This window comes from Panulirus ornatus, chromosome 17 (genome assembly GCF_036320965.1).
Source record: "Panulirus ornatus isolate Po-2019 chromosome 17, ASM3632096v1, whole genome shotgun sequence".
NCBI classification, from domain to species: Eukaryota; Metazoa; Arthropoda; class Malacostraca; order Decapoda; family Palinuridae; genus Panulirus; species Panulirus ornatus.
Genome location: NC_092240.1, coordinates 23,744,754 through 23,764,313, shown reverse-complemented (window position 1 = coordinate 23,764,313; position 19,560 = coordinate 23,744,754). Strand labels below are relative to the sequence as shown.

Below are 19,560 nucleotides of genomic sequence, written 5' to 3'. Positions count from 1 at the left end.
ATGTCATAGTGTAAGAACTCCCGCTACACCACCCTTAACAGAATAAGAATAAGAATATTTTTTCCATCGCTAATTTTACTTCAACCTTATGTAATGGATGATAGACACAGTTGCCAGAATCATGTTATCTGTATCATAATGAGGCGCTCCAGTCTCTCCGTCCGTCCTCAGTCTACAGGCACAGCGAGAAAGTTGCCAGACGCTGATGATATCCATACCCCCCCTCCCCCTCCATATACAGGTGTCAGTATTTCAATCAATTTTCCTAAGCAGGATACAAACTGCTGGCCGCAGGGGTGAAACATTTTCAGGAAAAAATTTTCACAGAGGAGTGGGAAGGCTGTGACGGCAAAATACTGGATGTATGGAGAGTAAAAATGGCGGTGAATCGTCATACCACTGAACAATACCATCCGCCGTTTAGGGTGTGGTGACCAGGAAGGGAGTGGTGTTCTGTGAGGGATCATTTCGTAGTACGGTTGGAATAGTGATGGTGGTGAGGGAGGATGTGGTGGCCAGGGTGAGAGGGTGTGGCGATCATGCTGAGGAAGGTGTAGTGCCCCTCCGAATAACCAGGCAGATGAGGGCCCGGACGGCCCGAATCTGCTGATTTTCATTATTCCGTGTTCCGCACTTTACCTTAACCTAAGACACAAACCTCATGATGGTGTTGGTTACACATTAAGGGTTGATGTTTACCCTGTCTGCCCATCAAGGCAGTGAGAGAACGCAACCTCACGATAACCTTCCCTTGCCTCATTATTCCACGTCTCAATATTAACCTTCCATAGCCGCTTCAGGCAGCAGCTGACACAATACTGCCACGTCCTATTTCAAGCCCTGTACCTGACTACAACACTCAAGTGGTCGGTCTCCAGACCCCAGGTGGGCTGCTACATGTAACCAACTCTCTCTCTCTCTCTCTCTCTCTCTCTCTCTCTCTCTCTCTCTCTCTCTCTCTCTCTCTCTCTCTCTTTTCTCCGGTAAATCGCCCCAATTCCCGGAAAAGTTACCAGTTATAACCTGGTGGGGTTGCCTCGTCATCTGCGGGTCAGTCAATGGTGCGTGTGTCACCCGTGGCCAGTGGGAGGGCGGGTGTAGCGCCCCAGCTGGCCAGTGGGAGGGCGGGTGTAGCGCCCCAGCTGGCCAGTGGGAGGGCGGGTGTACCGCCCCAGCTGGCCTGGGCTGCGCCTCTACCGGGCCTGTCACCCGACACCCACACGAACACGAACACGCAAAATCTTACTAACCACAATTCCGGTGACATTATGGTCATCACCAGTGACCTCTAGCCAACCTGATTTCAGTGAAAATAACGTCACTACACATACCCCTTCTCCCTCCTTACACACACACACACACTGACCATGAGCCACAACGGACCAGCCCGAGGTCGGAGCGGCATGGGTTCGAATCCTGGCTGTGGGAGTCGGCCCATACCCAACCTCGAGGCTGGTTGATATTTGGGCACCTGGTTCAGGCTGTGTCAATACAAAGATGGTGGTAAAGACTTGGTACAACATATACAAGGTTAAGATGTGGGCCAACATGAGTGCAAAACCCTTTTCCCGTAACACATAAATAGTAATCACACACACACACACACACACACACACACACACGGGGGATTCCCCGGTGCCTGCCCCCGCCCCCCCCCAAACCTCCTTCCTCTGGCATCATCTTATGAACCTGTGGTGAACAACAAAACGCTTATTACATGTCTACTTCCATCGCATCCTGCTTCCCCTACATCATCCTGCCCCTCAACCACCCATCAAGAACCATATGTCCCAAGAGGTCATAACATCTTTATAAGACTTTCGTCCTTTTTCAAACCATCTATCTGTCTCGCATCCTCATCTATCGTCGTATTTGTTGGCCTAATTTCCCACTGTGTGTGTCTGTCATGCATGTCGACGGCTCATATTTTCTACCCATCTGGACTCGCGAGAACGAGACATCACATCCACACCTCACATGTGGGACGTGTTGAACCCCAGCACAGCCAAGGTCCTCAACAGCATATGACTCAAATTCTTCCCATCACCAGGGCTTTGTGAGTACCTGTCTGCCCCTCCTCCCTTGCACGACCCAACAACTTCCACTTCCCCAGCACCAATACTGACCGACGACAATCACTCCCGAACACCTGAGCTTATCTGGGATCAAGTCTGTCCCATCATAATGATCATCGCAATGACATATCCCCCCAATTCAGTCGGTCACGACATCCCATCTTCACCTGTTCCTGATGGCTGTTGACCACCAGGCCGCCTCCTGCCACCACCTTCCTGCCCGAGACGTAATATCCTGCAGGAGGTCCTCCAGGCATGGCGGACCGGCCGCTCCCACCCAACCCCACCCCGCTCCTCCCTCCTTCCCTTGTTACAACACACACTGCGTCTTGAATTACGAATTAACTTCAAGTGACTTAAAACTCAGTCATCTAATTAAACACGTCACGGGCTGCCATGACTAACGCAGTGGTCCTCCATCTGTGTCGAGCAAGACCCACCACCTCTCCGGCGTCGTGCATAACACTAACTGTTGCACGTCCTGGGAATAACGAGCTGGCCAGTATGACACGCGGCGATACAGTGCCCTGGGCCAGAGCAGCGAGGTAGTCATGACGGTAGGACGAAACAGTCAACTATACCAAGACCATGTCGGTCCTCAACACTTTACACACAAGCACCCCCTCTGGGACGAGCCTCCCTCCACCATGGAGGTCATCAAGCGGGCATGACCAGGAGCCATGCAGCAGATGATCACGTCTCGGGAAACGCCACTTGACACCCTCACGGCCCCTACAGTGGTGGTGGTGGGGGGCGACCCGCCAGCCGTGTCAAGTGAGCATTAAGCTATCATCCTTGGTCTGCAGGAAGCCTTGAGCACACGCAAGGCTGCGATATATGTACGTGTCTACAAAACACATATCCATAACCACTCGAATCCCAGACAATACCCAGGTGTCTACGCAGCGTACGTGAATCTCAGCTCACCTGGATAACTTGCCTAAAAATTCACTTCTACTTTGCCTAACTCTATATACTTCAGTTGGCCCAGTTCATGTGGTGCTCACATCAGGCCAAGAGGATCGGTATGTGGGTGATTAAACTTAATTCTCACGTCTTCTTACACGTGCCAGAATGCAAGGCCACAAACTTCACAAATAATATCTCCTTTATTGACGTATGTATATATATATATATATATATATATATATATATATATATATATATATATATAGAGAGAGAGAGAGAGAGAGAGAGAGAGAGAGAGAGAGAGAGAGAGAGAGAGAATCATACCTCCTCATTTTTTCATCATATGTATATATATATGTAAAATATCTACAACATCCCGCGCCACAATCACAACAGCCGGCGCCCCAATCACTACAACCAGCGCCACAATCACAACAGCCGGCGCCCCAATCACTACAACCAGCGCCACAATCACAACAGCCAGCGCCACAATCACTGAGCTCACTCGTAATAATTGTGAGGGAGTGGCTGATTGGCTGGTCGACTAACGCTTGTGGTTTAGGCCTACCGACCGACCGCCAGCTAGCATCATTACGGCCGTCAACGTCGAGCATCCACAACATCCACCAACCACAAACCTCCCTAACACCTTCCTCAAACGTTAGAAACTAATCTAACGTCACATACGTACACCACTCACGTGTGTGTGTGTGTGTGTGTGAGGGCGGGGGGAAGGTGTGGGAAGAGTGTTGTAAGACCGTCCCTCCCACTCCTGCCAAGTGACAACAGAGGGCTAGCCCTGCCTACAATAGTGGCAACGTTGCCAGGGCGCCTCCGCCATCGCCCCACCCACTCACCCTTAGTCCTTAACATGTACATATCATGGTATGTTCTCCTGGGTCCAGGATAGTGTTCACAGTCTCCACGGCCATAGTCTAGGACAGTGTTCATAGCCTCCACAGCCAGGGTCTAGGACAGTGTTCACAGCCTCCACAGCCAGAGTCTACCTCATGTTGGGACCCCTCTACATGTACCCTACGACCTGGTGCCATCACTCACTAACCCTAACACTCTCCTCCTGTATGTTTCCCCAGCCATTTCTTTTCTCCATCTCTTTCTCAGACGTGACCGCCTCTCCCAGCTCGGCCAGGCAGCGTCAGCGACAGACCACCGGATCTTCGCTGCGGAAAAGCCTCGTATCGTTCCCGCTTCTGTTCCCCTTTTCAGAGAGCGATAATACAGGAGGAGGTGATGGGTCGGATTTCCAGCCAGAGCTCCTCTCCCACTCAGTCGCCCTCTACGACTATGTAGGAGGTAGGTGGGTAGTGATCCTTCCCTCCCACCCCCAGGAATAGGGGAATACCATGAACTGAGGATAAAACAGCTTGCACACGACACTGCAATAACCTCGACGTTCTCATTAAATGAACTAAAGATTACAATCTCATTTCTCCACATTTCCCGACACCCAACTCCGACATGGGAACACCAACAGCCCACCTGCCACCTCACCATTATAATGACTGAACAGATATACGAAGAGACATGATGAGGGACACTGGCAGGGGCGAACATGAACCTGAGTGAACCTGACGTGCTCATCCTTCCCAGGATCTGATGACTGGTCATGACTTGGTCGTCCTTCCTTCCCACGTCGTTAAGAGCTCGATTCACGACGTCTCAAAGCGACGGTGACGACCGTACAAAACCTGCGACGTACGTAAGTACATACGTCTCTCTGGTCTGCCCAGTTCGGTGTTGCCACATCCGACCTTGACGGGGGTCGAGGACGATCAGACATCGGCACGTCATGTGCCAGAGGAGGCGATGACTGGACAGTCCAGACTTTCCAGGTCGTAACGTACGTATAAAAATGCGGACAATATAAACGCTATAGCACACCGGGTCCTCTCAGAGGACGGGTCGAGGCATGACAACAACAGGAGTCATAGCTTCGGTGAGAAAGCAACGCGTTTCTTCCTTGAAAAGACGTTCAACATTAAGTACTTCTTCAGGCGTTTGTTAGTAACGTGGACATTTATCACCTACACGACAAGAGGTTACTGCCGGACTTACATGTAGGTCCACATGATGTCCATGGTGGCTGAGTGTCCTGATGCTGGTTATTATCCTCCTCCTGCTGCTGCTGCTCCTGTTGTTGTTAGAGCGGCTGGCTGGTCGGCTGAGGAGGGGTTAGGCCACACGCCCCTTCATTAACAGCCTTAGACCATACCCGTCCAGGCCTCACGGCACACTACACACACCCAGGCCTCTCACCAGAGCTTCCCTCCCACACCACACATCAGCGACACACTAAGGGACTAACACTCCCGGCGTCAGCAGGGGTGAGGCAGGCTATTCCTCTCAAACACAACGCAGGTTTCTGCCGCGGGATTACGAGGACCTGCGAGGGGTCAGCCAGTCAGAGGTGGAGGGTGTGTCTGGCTCCACACTCTGACACTACCTACACTTCAGTTTTTTCTACTAACTTCTTCTATCCGTATTGTTGCGAACTATATCAACACTCAAAAACACAGATTTCGATATAAGTATGGTAATTGGAGACTGGGATTATCTGCCAGATTATGAAACACTACAAATTATATATCCTCACAAAAATCTGTCCGGTAATAATTTGCCAACGGGGATAGAATAGGGTGGGGGGGTGCTCTTCACACTGGTTATGTGGTGCCACACATTCCCGCGGTACAGAACTACTGCTCTCACTCCACCCTCACAGCCGCCGGCAGTGCCCGGGTCAGATGAGCCACCAGTCGATCTCACAAGTTTTCGACGGAAGAAAACAGTATGCTTGCTTCCTCCCCACGAGCCTTGAAGACCTCAGCACAGCATGCGACAGGCAGAGGGCCAGGGAGGCGCAACACTACCGGCCTAGGCCGCAGGAGCGCCGGGGTCAGGAGTGGCGTGCGTGAGCTGTGTGGCCGACCACCAGTGGCACACTGGGTGGGTGCCCGCGGGGCGGCACCAGGACACACGGAGTGGGCGACGGCAGCGGCCGGACGGCGGGGAGTGAGCCTTGGACGGGCCCGCAACACCTTAAATATCCCCACCACCCACCACCACGGGGGGCGACCCACCCTCACCACAAAACACACAACACCTCACTCACTCCCTCACAACAGTAACACAACACCCTCGTCACACACGGCTGGTCTGTATGTCTCCCGTGGGTCGAAGCCTGGCGGGTCTAACTCTTAACTACTTAATGACAGATTAAAATGGGTAAAGATGCTAGACGCTCCCAGAGGCGACACAGTCCTCCGTACTTCCTGCACGACGGAGGAGGCGCGACACTTGAAGTAGACTGTACGATTCTGCGAGTCTGAGAGAAAACGTGATGTTACAAGTGGCCGAGGATGACCAGTGCCACGAGCGAGCAGGGCTAGTGAGAGACACACCCGGACGGACGGACGGACGACCGAAGGAAGCGTTTTCGCTGGTTCAAATCGAAGTCATCGTCTGCCATCACACGCGCCAGCAGCACCACACCACCTGTGTGGCGGCCTACCACCTACACTGTATCTTACCCACCACATATCCACTCACCCGTCAATACATCGATATACATCTGAACAAATCCTTTAATTTCAGTCGATTTCCACGTCTTCGTAAGCAGCGATTCTCTAGACCAGACCCTTCTGTATGACAGCCGATGTTACCATGCAACATGGTATGATACCTGAAAGAGCCTTCGGAGGTCGTCCGACCCTACTATATCTTGGGCCGAGTCCAAGCCGGCGAGATGGATCGCTGGTCGACCAAGCTGTTGGACACCGAGGCCCGCAGGCTCACGGAACTATCACAGCCTGGCGGGTCTGGTACACTATGTAAATACTTATCCACGTCCGTCTTAAGCCTTTCCACTGTACATCCCTCAGTGTTTCTCGTGGCTGAGGGCAAAGTGTTGAACAGTCATTGGGTATCTTTTGGAATCGCGCCTTCTGAGTTTAGGCTCAGTGTTTCACACAGTCTTCCATGCCCGTCGTGCTTATTTCTTTGAGGGTTTGTGCTGAGGCCCAGGCCCTCTCGCATTCCCAAATGTAAATAATGATATGCCTCTCTTCTCTGCGTTCCAGAGAATACAGCCAGAGTGATTTCAGTTAATACGCACCGTGAAATATCTTCACAAACTTCCTACCATTGCAATTTCGTCCGCGTATTGAAGTAATATTAATACACCCAGCAGCGAGAGTATTGGCGCCTTGAACAGTGCCATCACGGGTTTCCCCTCTACTGTCATGAAGGTCCGCAAGATCAAGCATACCATCTCACTGGAAGAAGCAACTGTTGCATCATAACGTTCGCTGGAGGCAAGGTCGTGAAACATCAGCATTAAAAAAATCTCTCATATATATTACGTATCATTCGTAATATGACGGCGTCTGTGTCCGTCTGGTGTTCTGTACTGGCATTTTTTTTTTTAACTGCTTCGATCTCCCAAGACCGGAGGTGTTGGAACGTATCACCAGTGAGAACCATGTTGCCTACAGTGGCCCACTGTGGAAGACTTTGATTAATCTCTCTCTCTCTCTCTCTCTCTCTCTCTCTCTCTCTCTCTCTCTCTCTCTCTCTCTCTCTCTCTGACTCACGAGATCGTCATAGTTACTGTCGTGTCATCAGCAGAGGATATGAAACAATGACTCGTGTCTCCGTCAGTGTCACTTGAGAGACTATACAGGGGAACAAAAGGGGCGCGAGCACAATCAACTCCTTATGAGGACTGAGCTTTGTAACGAGTGCACCGTGAAAACTGCCTGAATTACAGCAACGTGTCGTAATGTGTCAGTAAAAAAAAAAGTTGTCCCTATATCTTCCAAACTGACCAGTTATTTTCATCTTACGCATTTCATGTGTCATTATGCTAATGGTCACGCTCGTCAGAGGCTTTTGTAAAAGTCTGTGTATATCACGTCATCATTTCGTGTGTTCCCACAGGGGCGCAGGGATCTCGTCTCAGTGGTCAACGAGGCAAGATCGCTCCTGCTCATCAGGAACCATGCTCTCCTGGGTCATGTTGGCTGATCCCATTCCATAAAGTCAAGAAATTTGCTTCTTGCGAACATCTCAATTCTTTTCAACAGCATCCGATGCTACTGCTGGAGGACGGTAGTTGTCCGGAACTGCGTTGCTTCCTGGTGTGTGGTGGTGGTAGTGGAGTGGGGGCGTCGGGAGTCCATACCTCTCTGGGAAGAGGCTCTGCCAGTGTCCAGACTCACTCTCTTTTTTCTGTCCAGAAGAGAATTACTGTTCGTGATGGTGGTGCTTAAGTGGAGGTCACAGGGTGTGGTAGAGGTGACAGGGGTGTGGTGGAGGTCACAGAGGTGATGGAGGTGACAAGGTGTGTGTGATGGGTCGGCTCATCAGCCATGCATACCACGTGAGCCCCACGTCTCGTCCTGGACGTGCCACAGCCACACACGTCTCACCTCGCCCACTGGGAGCCACGACCCGACTCGAAGAACACCCAGGCCAGTCCCATCGTCCTTGCGCAGCCCGTGAGGCCAGCAGGACCACAGCTGGGACCCCGAGATGCATGAAGATGGACGGGTCGGCACAGCTTAATGAGTCAGGTCACGAACATCCAGCATTTAAAGGGCCACTGGCGAGCGATGAGGAGTACCCAATGATGGGGTTTGAAACCAGGCACTGGGCTACTGGACCAGCATGAACCTGTTAAGACGTGACCATCGCCCACGATATATATATATATATATATATATATATATATATATATATATATATATATATATATATATATATATTCCAAGATGCGACTCCGTTAACATTTCTTGGATTCTCTGTAAAAATTCCTCCTCCTGTGATGTTACAATTTGCTTCTGATGTATTGAAATACACGAAAGCGCTTAAGCAAATTCTCCTGCTATGATTTGTCCTTCGTGGTTTGCAAGTTCATCTGTGATTGTCACGTTTCGGCTTCGTGATTAGGCCAAATATATATATATATATATATATATATATATATATATATATATATATATATGTGAGTATTCCCTGCGTGTCGTAGAAGGCGACTAAAAGGGGAGGGAGCGGGGGGCTGGAAATCCTCCCCTCTCATTATTTTTTTTTTATTTTTCCAAAAGAAGGAACAGAGAAGGGGGCCAGGTGAGGATATTCCCTCAAAGGCCCAGTTCTCTGTTCTTAACGCTACCTCGCTAACGCGGGAAATGGCGAATAGTTTGAAAGAAAGAAATATATATATATATATATATATATATATATATATATATATATATATATATATATATATATATATATATATATATATATCCCTGGGGATAGGGGAGAAAGAATACCTCCCACGTATTCCCTGCGTGTCGTAGAAGGCGACTAAAAGTGAAGGGAGCGGGAGGCTGGAAATCCTCCCCTCTCGTTTTTTTTTTTAATTTTCCAAAAGAAGGAAGAGAGAAGAGGGCCAGGTGAGGATATTCCCTCAAAGGCCCAGTCCTCTGTTCTTAACGCTACCTCGCTATCGCGGGAAATGGCGAATGGTATGAAAAAAATATATATATATATATATATATATATATATATATATATATATATATATATATATATATATATATATATATGGTAAACAATCACATGTTTACCAAATGGCGTCCTAGCTTCGTCTCTTCGATGTATATCAACTGACTGTTATATTTCTCTCTTGTGTCTCCCCTGATGATGTGATTATTACACGAAAGTGCACTTGGGAACTTTTCTTGTTTCATTTTCCCCGTGGACTCATAGGAATATATATATATATATATATATATATATATATATATATATATATATATATATATATATATATATATATATATATATTATCATTATTATACATAATCGCTGTTTTCCGCGACAGTGAGGTAGCGCCAGGAAATAGACGAAGAATGGCCCATCCACTCATATACACACATATATAAATATATATATATATACGCCCACTTACGCACAAATACATACCAACATATACATAAATATACATAAAAATACGCAGACATTACATACATAAATATGTACATATTCATACTTGCTTGCCTTCATCCATCCCTGTCGCTACCCCGTCCCACAGGAAAACAGTATAGCTATCCCCTGTTTCAGCGAGGTAGCGCCAGAAACAGACAAAAAAGGCCATATTCGTTCACACTCAGTCTCTATCTGTCATGTGTAATGTACCGAAACCACAGCTCCTAATCCACATCCAGGCCCCACAAAACTTTCCATGGTTTACCCAAGACGCTTCATATGCCCTGGTTCAGTCCACTGACAGCACGTCGACCCCGGTATACAAACAACATCGTTTCAATTCACTATTCCTTGCACGCCTCTCATCCTCCTGTATGTCCAAGCCCCTATCGTTCAAAATCTTTTTCACTCCATCCTTCCACCTCCAAATTGGTCTCCCACTTCTCCTCGTTCCCTCCACCTCTGATACATATAACCTCTTGGTCAATTATTCTTCACTCATTCTTCCATGTGACCAAACCATTTCAGCACACCCTCTTCGGCTCTTTCAACCATGCTCTTTTCATCTGCATACATCTCTCTTACCCTTTCATTACTTACTCGATCAAACTACCTCACACCACATATTGTCCTTAAATATTTCATTTCCAACACATCCACCTTCCTCCGCACAACCCTGTCTATAGCCCACGCCTCCCAACATATAACATTGTTGGAACTACTATTCCTTCAAACATACCCATTTTTGCTCTCCGAGATAACGTTCTCGACCTTCCACACATTCTTCATCGCTCCCACAACCTTTTCCCCTCCCCCACCCTGTGACTCACTTCCGCTTCCATGGTTCCATCCGCTGCTAAGTCCACTCCCAGATATCTAAAACACTTCACTTCCTCCAGTTTTTCTCCATTCACACTTACCTCCCAATTACCTTGTCGCTCAACCCTACTGCTCTTTTTCACATTTACTCTTAACTTTCTCATTTCACACACTTTTCCAAACTTAGTCACCACCCTCTGCATTTTCTCACACGAATCAGCCACTAGAGCTGTATCATGGGCGAACAACAACTGACTCACTTCCCAGGCCCACTCATCCACAACAGACTGCATACTTTCCTCTCTCTCCAAAAATCTTGCATTTACCTCCCTCACCACCCCATCCATAACAAATTAAACAACCATGGAGACATCACACACCCCTGCCGCAAACCGACATTCACTGGAACCAATTACTTTCCTCTCTTCCTCCTCGTACATACGCTTTACATCCTTGGTAAAAACTTTTCACTGCTTCTAGCAGCTTACCTTTTACACAATATACTCTTAAAAACCTTCCACAGATTATCTCTAACAACTCTATCATATGACTTCTCTAGATCCATAAATGCTCCATACAAATTCATTTGTTTTTCTAAGTATTTCTCACATTCTTCAAAGCAAACGCCTGATCCATACATCCTTTACCACTTCGGAAACCAATTTACCAATTTCTAACTCAATTGAAGTCTGGTTACAAATTCTACACAAGAAATTTTTACATAAAAAGCTACCAAAGCATTATTTCCTGAAGTACCCAATCCAAATACAATTAAGTAACGTAACCCAGTCAACATGAGAAGCGGTAAAACTGGTAACACTCACTGATGAACCAAAATCTCATGACTCTCATTGGTAGGAAGGTGAGGTAGGTACATCTAAGTAAACAATACCCACACACACACACACACACACACACACACAGCCATTACCAAGCGCTTTAATCTGACTGACTTGCAGCGTGATATGATCCATCAAACAGATAAGCACAGCCACGCACCAAGAGGAACAAGAGAGAGTACATCTTCGAACACAACGCTTGGTAAAATGGTGACACAGCCCCGTGAAGGGCAAGACAAGCGGCCACACAGGGGAATCTTTCACAACAACAAGTGTTCTCATGTACGTCCAGCAAGGTTCCTCACCACACGATCAACACCCCCACACACCACACGTCTGGCATGATGATTCAATGTACCGACTCCTGAACTCTATCATGTAATCATCTCTAAAATAAACAATTACGAACATCATGACGCCAGAGCTCCTCTTCCATCTTGGGAGAGAGAGAGAGAGAGAGAGAGAGAGAGAGAGAGAGAGAGAGAGAGAGAGAGAGAGAGAGAGAGAGAGAGAGAGAGAGAGAGAGAGAGAGAGAGAGAGAGCAGCGCACTAACTCACGCCGGGCAAGACCCCACATCTTAACTGGCCAACTGCTGCACACCACTCCTTTAAATTGATTTATTACAGCAACTGAACAATAGCAAACACATTTGGGCAATTCTGCACAACGTGACTTATTTTTGCATTGCGTTTAATGGGAAAATATTTACATCATCGGTCACACGCACGTGCATGTTGCCTGTGTGTCATTATTGTTTATTTCTTACACGGAGAGTTGTACACTTGTGTTGCTCCATCTCTACCTTGTACATACGCACCATGCCTTTACTCCTATATGTATGTACACACACACACACACACACACACAGACACACACACACCTGCCTAAGGCAGATACCCATTCATCGACTAGAAACGGGATAAGGATGAACACCTGAGTTGGATGTGGTGCGAATGCCGCTCCCAGGATTCGAACCCAGACAGGCCCTTAGTGACTCAAGGTCAATAACTCTAACCACTACACCAATGTGTGTGTGTGTGTGTGTGTGTGTGTGTGTGTGTGTGTGTGTGTGTGTGTGTGTGTGTTCTACAATCTCCATCAATAGTTTTGCACCTGTTCAACAGGTGTTATATGGGCCATTGTCCTCGTGAGCCACCAGCATGTACTCCTTTTCATCATGGCTTGGACGCATGACACGCGGCTGGGTGCTGCTTCCCACACTTTCTTGTGAGGCCACCAGCCACACGAGGATTGACCGTTACCAAATCTAACGTGTCACGTGCTAAAAGCTTCATCCTTCCTGTTAGCTTAAAAGCCTATCACATAGAATGTCATAATGCGTGGGACATGTACTGGCCGTGTCCTGTTGGTCTGGAATGAAAAGCAGAATAAAGCTTCGTCTCTTCGATGTATATTTACTGACTTATGTTTCTCTCTTGTGTCTCCCCTGATGACGTGATTATCACACGAAAGTGCACTTGGGAACTTATCGTGTTTCATTTTCCCCGTAGACTCATAGGAATATATATATATATATATATATATATATATATATATATATATATATATATATATATATATATATATATATATATATATATATATATCCCTGGGGATAGGGATGAAGAATACTTCCCACGTATTCCCTGCGTGTCGTAGAAGGCGACTAAAAGGGGAGGGAGCGGAAGGCTGGAAATCCTCCCATCTCGTTTTCTTTTTTTTTTTCTTTTTTTAATTTTCCAAAAGAAGGAACAGAGGGGGGCCAGGTGAGGATATTCCACAAAGGCCCAGTCCTCTGTTCTTAACGCTACCTCGCTAATGCGGGAAATGGCGGATAGTTTAAAAGAAAAAAGATATATATGTATATATATGTATATAAATGTGAATAAGAGCAAGGTTATTAGGTACAGTAGGGTTGAGGGTCAAGTCAATTGGGAGGTGAGTTTGAATGGAGAAAAACTGGAGGAAGTGAAGTGTTTTAGATATCTGGGAGTGGATCTGGCAGCGGATGGAACCATGGAAGCGGAAGTGGATCATAGGGTGGGGGAGGGGGCGAAAATTCTGGGGGCCTTGAAGAATGTGTGGAAGTCGAGAACATTATCTCGGAAAGCAAAAATGGGTATGTTTGAAGGAATAGTGGTTCCAACAATGTTGTATGGTTGCGAGGCGTGGGCTATGGATAGAGTTGTGCGCAGGAGGATGGATGTGCTGGAAATGAGATGTTTGAGGACAATGTGTGGTGTGAGGTGGTTTGATCGAGTGAGTAACGTAAGGGTAAGAGAGATATGTGGAAATAAAAAGAGCGTGGTTGAGAGAGCAGAAGAGGGTGTTTTGAAGTGGTTTGGGCACATGGAGAGAATGAGTGAGGAAAGACTGACCAAGAGGATATATGTGTCGGAGGTGGAGGGAACGAGGAGAAGAGGGAGACCAAATTGGAGGTGGAAAGATGGAGTGAAAAAGATTTTGTGTGATCGGGGCCTGAACATGCAGTAGGGTGAAAGGAGGGCAAGGAATAGAGTGAATTGGAGCGATGTGGTATACCGGGGTTGACGTGCTGTCAGTGGATTGAATCAAGGCATGTGAAGCGTCTGGGGTAAACCATGGAAAGCTGTGTAGGTATGTATATTTGCGTGTGTGGACGTATGTATATACATGTGTATGGGGGGGGTTGGGCCATTTCTTTCGTCTGTTTCCTTGCGCTACCTCGCAAACGCGGGAGACAGCGACAAAGTATAATAAAAAATAAAAATAATAATATCATGAGAATATCACCAAAATGAAAACGTTTTGTGTGTGTTCTACTTCACCCGCTTTCACTTCGTAAAACAGAAAATGGCACGAACAGTTCCTGAAAATCATCGTATCTATGAAGTAGCCTTGTATGCACACAGCGCAGCACGGAACAGTCGGGTGAGACACTCGTGTCGTCCACGTACAGAGATGTTTCAGCAGACGACGAGAAACATCGTGTGTGAGTAGGTCAGTGAAGGAACGTTAACAGCTTCCATTGTTGGCGCGAGGTTCGAGTGGGTGTTCACCAGAGGACGCGCGAGTAAGAGGTACGGCCAGCCTGGCTGGTGGATCAGAACGACTGAAGAACACTGCTACATCTAGCGATCTCCTGACTCAAAGATAGCGGAGGCGGTGCTGGTAGCGCCACAACGCCCACCATACACCACAGGGAGTGGCGACCATACCAGGCAGCAACCGCCAGTACCAGCAACACTTGAGGGCGGCAGCAGGAGCCTGCTAACGCGCACCACCGCAGCCCCACAGACCGACCCAGCCTAACACCTGTCTCCTCCTCCTCCCCGGCTGGAGACGGATGCCCTAATCGAGCACATGATGGTCGCCTGTGACGGAGGCCTGATCAATCCTCCCCTCCCACCATCTCGGACTATCTTGTTCTTCCTTTAATTTTCCGGGGTGTTTGGGAGAGAGAGAGAGAGAGAGAGAGAGAGAGAGAGAGAGAGAGAGAGAGAGAGAGAGAGAGAGAGAGAGAGAGAGAGAGAATCACAACTGCGGATTATCAATCTTTTTGGGAAAATCGCCGATGGACGAGTGAAAATCGCTGATGGACGCCTGATCTATCAACGAGAGTGAGAAAGAATCATTACATAAAACAGGCACCGTCCTTGGTGATGCATAAGAGTGGGGAGGACCAGGTAGGGAGGTATACGCCCTCAACTACCTTCAGAGCGAACCACAATTGGAAGACACACTCCCTCGCGTCCAGGATAATCAGCAGTGTGTGACAGGTCAACTTGTTACTGCTGTACGTGGCATCAGACGATGCGTCACAACGCTAGATTAGAACGCTTACTTCACTCATACAACCCCCAGCACTTCATGAACACATCACAACACCCCAGCACAACACAAACATATCACAACACCCCAGCACTGCATGAACACGTCACAACACCCCAGCACTGCATGAACACATCACAACACCCCAGCACAACACAAACATATCACAACACCCCAGCACTAAACAAGGACATCACAACACCCCAGCACTGCATGAACACGTCCCAACACCCCAGCACTGTATGAACACATCACAACACCCCAGCACAACACAAACATATCACAACACCCCAGCACTGTATGAACACATCACAACACCCCAGCACAACACAAACATATCACAACACCCCAGCACAACACAAACATATCACAACACCCCAGCACTAAACAAGGACATCACAACACCCCAGCATTACACAAGGACATAACAACACACGCACATCACAACACTGTAACACCACACATGCCACAACGAACATGCAACGCTCCTTAACGCAATTAGAACTCTGGCTTGCATGGAAGAGAAGGTCTGCAACCCTCCAGACATCCAACCACGAGACGCGAATCCAACACCATCCTGGAGGGTCAACCACTCCCAATGGACGAGACACCAACCACACCGGCCACAACGTACGACACCAACCATACATACGGCCACGACGTACGACACCAACCATACATACGGCCACGACGTACGACACCAACCATACCGGCCACAACGTACGACACCAACCATACCGGCCACAACGTACGACACCAACCATACCGGCCACAACGTACGACACCAACCATACCGGCCACAACGGACGACACCAACCATACCGGCCACAACGTACGACACCAACCATACCGGCCACAACGTACGACACCAACCATACCGGCCACAACGTAAGACACCAACCATACCGACCACAACGTGCGACACCAACCATACCGACCACAACGTGCGACACCAACCATACATACGGCCACGACGTACGACACCAACCATACATACGGCCACGACGTACGACACACGCATGACATTCATTCTAACACCACACACAATACACAGAAAAGGGCCATACACGGACTATATGCCTTCAGAATACCTACTGGCACCAGTTTGCGACAAGCCAAAGAATCCCCCGGTGTTCACAACAGATAATATATCCGCTCCAATCTAAGCTACGCCTTACCTGTCTGGTCGACCACATATCACAATTACAATCCGCACCAACTAATCCACTCAGAACAATCACCGGCTGCCAAGCAATCACAAACATTCAACACCGGCACAATGAAATTAAGATACTTCCAATACAAACCCGACTCAACATGGTCGGCATCCGATTACATGCAACAGCACTGACCTCCCCTGTCATGTGAACCCCTTCATGACCACCCATCAACCTCCATGGAGGTATACAGTACTCATCCCAGCCTTACACTTCAGCCACCTGTACTCACAGGCAATCCCCCACCCACCCACCTCTTCAACTACAGAAAACACCACAATGACAAACACCTTCACACCGAAATTACTCACTCAGTCTGAAACTCCATTTCCACGGGACGTACACCCACCTGAAACCACACTCCCCAGACAAAGAAGGGTCATAACTTGACGACTGGGGCTCAGGACACCGCCTAACTCTTCAACACATCACCGTAATTCTCACGCCCAAGATGAAGCGACTCCCATACCGGAGACACCGAGCACTTGCTGCTTTACACTCACCTGCCGCTGGACGTGGTTGACTTCCAGGGCGCAGTGGGAGTCTCATAAAAGGAGTCACGGCGTTTAAGAAAAAGAGTAAACAACGGATCAATCACGTCCAAAGTTCCCAAACTGCTTGTCCTGGTACGATGTATATTACTCATTACTAAACTGTTCTCATCCACAACATCCATATAAACTGGTCACAACCAGTAAACACCTGGTGAAGTCTTCGGGGGGTCTTCTTCCCCCACAACCAGGGACCGAGCTGTTGGAAGCCGCAGACCTACGTAGTAACCCACTTTCTGGGCGCTCGTCCAGTGCACTGAGACCTCTACCGTGCACCTCATCCTTGGATTTCGGTGGTAGTTTTTACGAAGACTTGCTTGCCTGTCGTGCCAGCAGGGTGTTATTTCCGAAATGAGAGTTGGAAACCATACCTTCCAGGATGGTCCAGCTACAGATGTAGCACAGACAGCGAAGATGTAGCACAGACAGCGAAGATGCAGCACAAACAGCGCAGATTGTGTGTTGGTTCACAAAGACAACAGTAATATACTAAAGGGGGGTACGACGGATGGTAATGTGATGTACGGCAGACCCCGACACATATAATGCATCACACACCACTGCAACTCCCTTACATCCTCAATGCTTCCTCCCTCCAATCATCCTTCCTTCCTCCCATCCTACCTCTCTTTCTTCCATCTCTCCAACAGTCCTTCCGTCCAACTTAGTTTTTCTCTCCCTCACCCCATCCTTCTACCCTATATCGACCTTCCTAAACTCTGACCTACTTCCCTCGTATGGCAGTGTCCTATTCTCCATGACCCACCTACCTTCCTCTAACCCCATCACTGCTCTACCTCCCTCAACCTTGCCCAGGTATGTACTCCCTCTGTCTCCTCTCACTTTTCTCTCCATGTCTCCCCCTCGTCGTTCGCTCCATTAACTTCTCTTCCACCTAGCTCCTGGAGACCCTCCACCTGCGTCTTGCAGTGACCCTCTACCGACGTCCACCTGCGTCTTGCAGTGACCCTCTACCGACGTCCACCTGCGTCTTGCAGTGACCCTCTACCGACGTCCACCTGCGTCTTGCAGTGACCCTCTGCCGACGTCCACCTGCATCTTGCAGTAAGTGGTCCGGACCTTCAATGATACCCACCTGCCCCCTTGAGACCTCCCACCTGCGTCATGGAGTGGTCCCCCACCTGGGGTCTGATATTGGCCCTTCCACCGGCTTCCGGCGACCTAACTACGCCATCAAGAGCAGCTTCACCCCCCCCCCCCCCTCTACCCAGCACTCCCCTACATCTGGCCTTTCCTGCCGCTCCTCCTCCGATCACACGTCCACGCAGCCGTCACTCACCGCACCTCACCGACGCAACGTCACTCGGCTTCCTCCTCTTACACATCCCACTTCCTTCCCTCCGCCAGCAACCCTCTATCCCCTCCGCCTCCTCACCTCTTTACAGAACACATCCTCCTGCGGTAGCTGGGTGGCGGCCATCACCGCCGCCCGCCTGACATCTCCCATGAGTCAGCCAACGAAGAGGGATTGAATAATACGACATGAAATATCTAAGGAGTGTCTTCTTCACCCGTGAGCGCCACTTGCCTGGCGTTACGTATCATTAAGGCTTATTGACCCACTTGCATCTGAGAAGACTTGCCCTAACAAAAGCCTCACTATGCATGTAAACACGTCGACGTAAAAAGCTTCAAGGTATATATGTATGTATGCAGACTGCACTAGTGTCCCATGTAACAGGAATTGCACACTGTTCCCCATCCAGTACAGTAGGGTGCGTACTACCCATCCAGTACAGTCGGGTGTATACTACCCACCTAGTACAGTAGGGCGTGTACTACCCACCCAGTACAGTAGGGCGTGTACTACCCAACCAGTACAGTAGGGTGTGTACTACCTAACCAGTACAGTAGGGCGTGTACAACCCAGCCAGTACAGTAGGGTGTATACTGCCCAACCAGTACAGTAGGGTGTGTGTACTACCCACCTAATACAGTAGGGTGTGTACTACCAACCCAGTACAGTAGGGTGTATACTACCCACCCAGTACAGTAGGGCGTGTACTACCCAACCAGTACAGTAGGGTGTGTACTACCTAACCAGTACAGTAGGGCGTGTACAACCCAGCCAGTACAGTAGGGTGTATACTGCCCAACCAGTACAGTACGGTGTGTGTACTACCCACCTAATACAGTAGGGTGTATACTACCCACCCAGTACAGTAGGGTGTGTACTACCCACACAGTACAGTAGGGTGTGTACTACCCACCCATTACAGTAAGGTGTGTACTACCTACCCAGTACAGTAGGGTGTGTACTACCCACCCAGTACAGTAGGGTGTGTACTACCAACCCAGTACAGTAGGGTGTGTACTACCAACCCA

At 48.6% G+C, this 19,560-nt stretch overlaps 1 protein-coding gene across 5 annotated transcripts in view; it reads right to left on the bottom strand.

Moving 5' to 3' along the window:
- Positions 1-19,560, bottom strand: part of LOC139754635 (uncharacterized) — a 529,511-nt gene that overhangs the window by 210,784 nt on the left and 299,167 nt on the right. For 2 of the 5 annotated variants that reach the window (XM_071672135.1, XM_071672136.1), the window contains exon 1: positions 5,061-6,030. The exons of 2 other annotated variants lie outside the window; for them this stretch is intronic. In XM_071672135.1, the coding sequence (XP_071528236.1) occupies positions 5,061-5,083 (23 nt within the window). In that variant the 5' untranslated portion in view covers positions 5,084-6,030. Of the gene's footprint in view, positions 1-5,060; positions 6,031-19,560 lie in introns of those variants that run through there. One more of the 5 variants, XM_071672141.1, reaches the window with a different exon arrangement.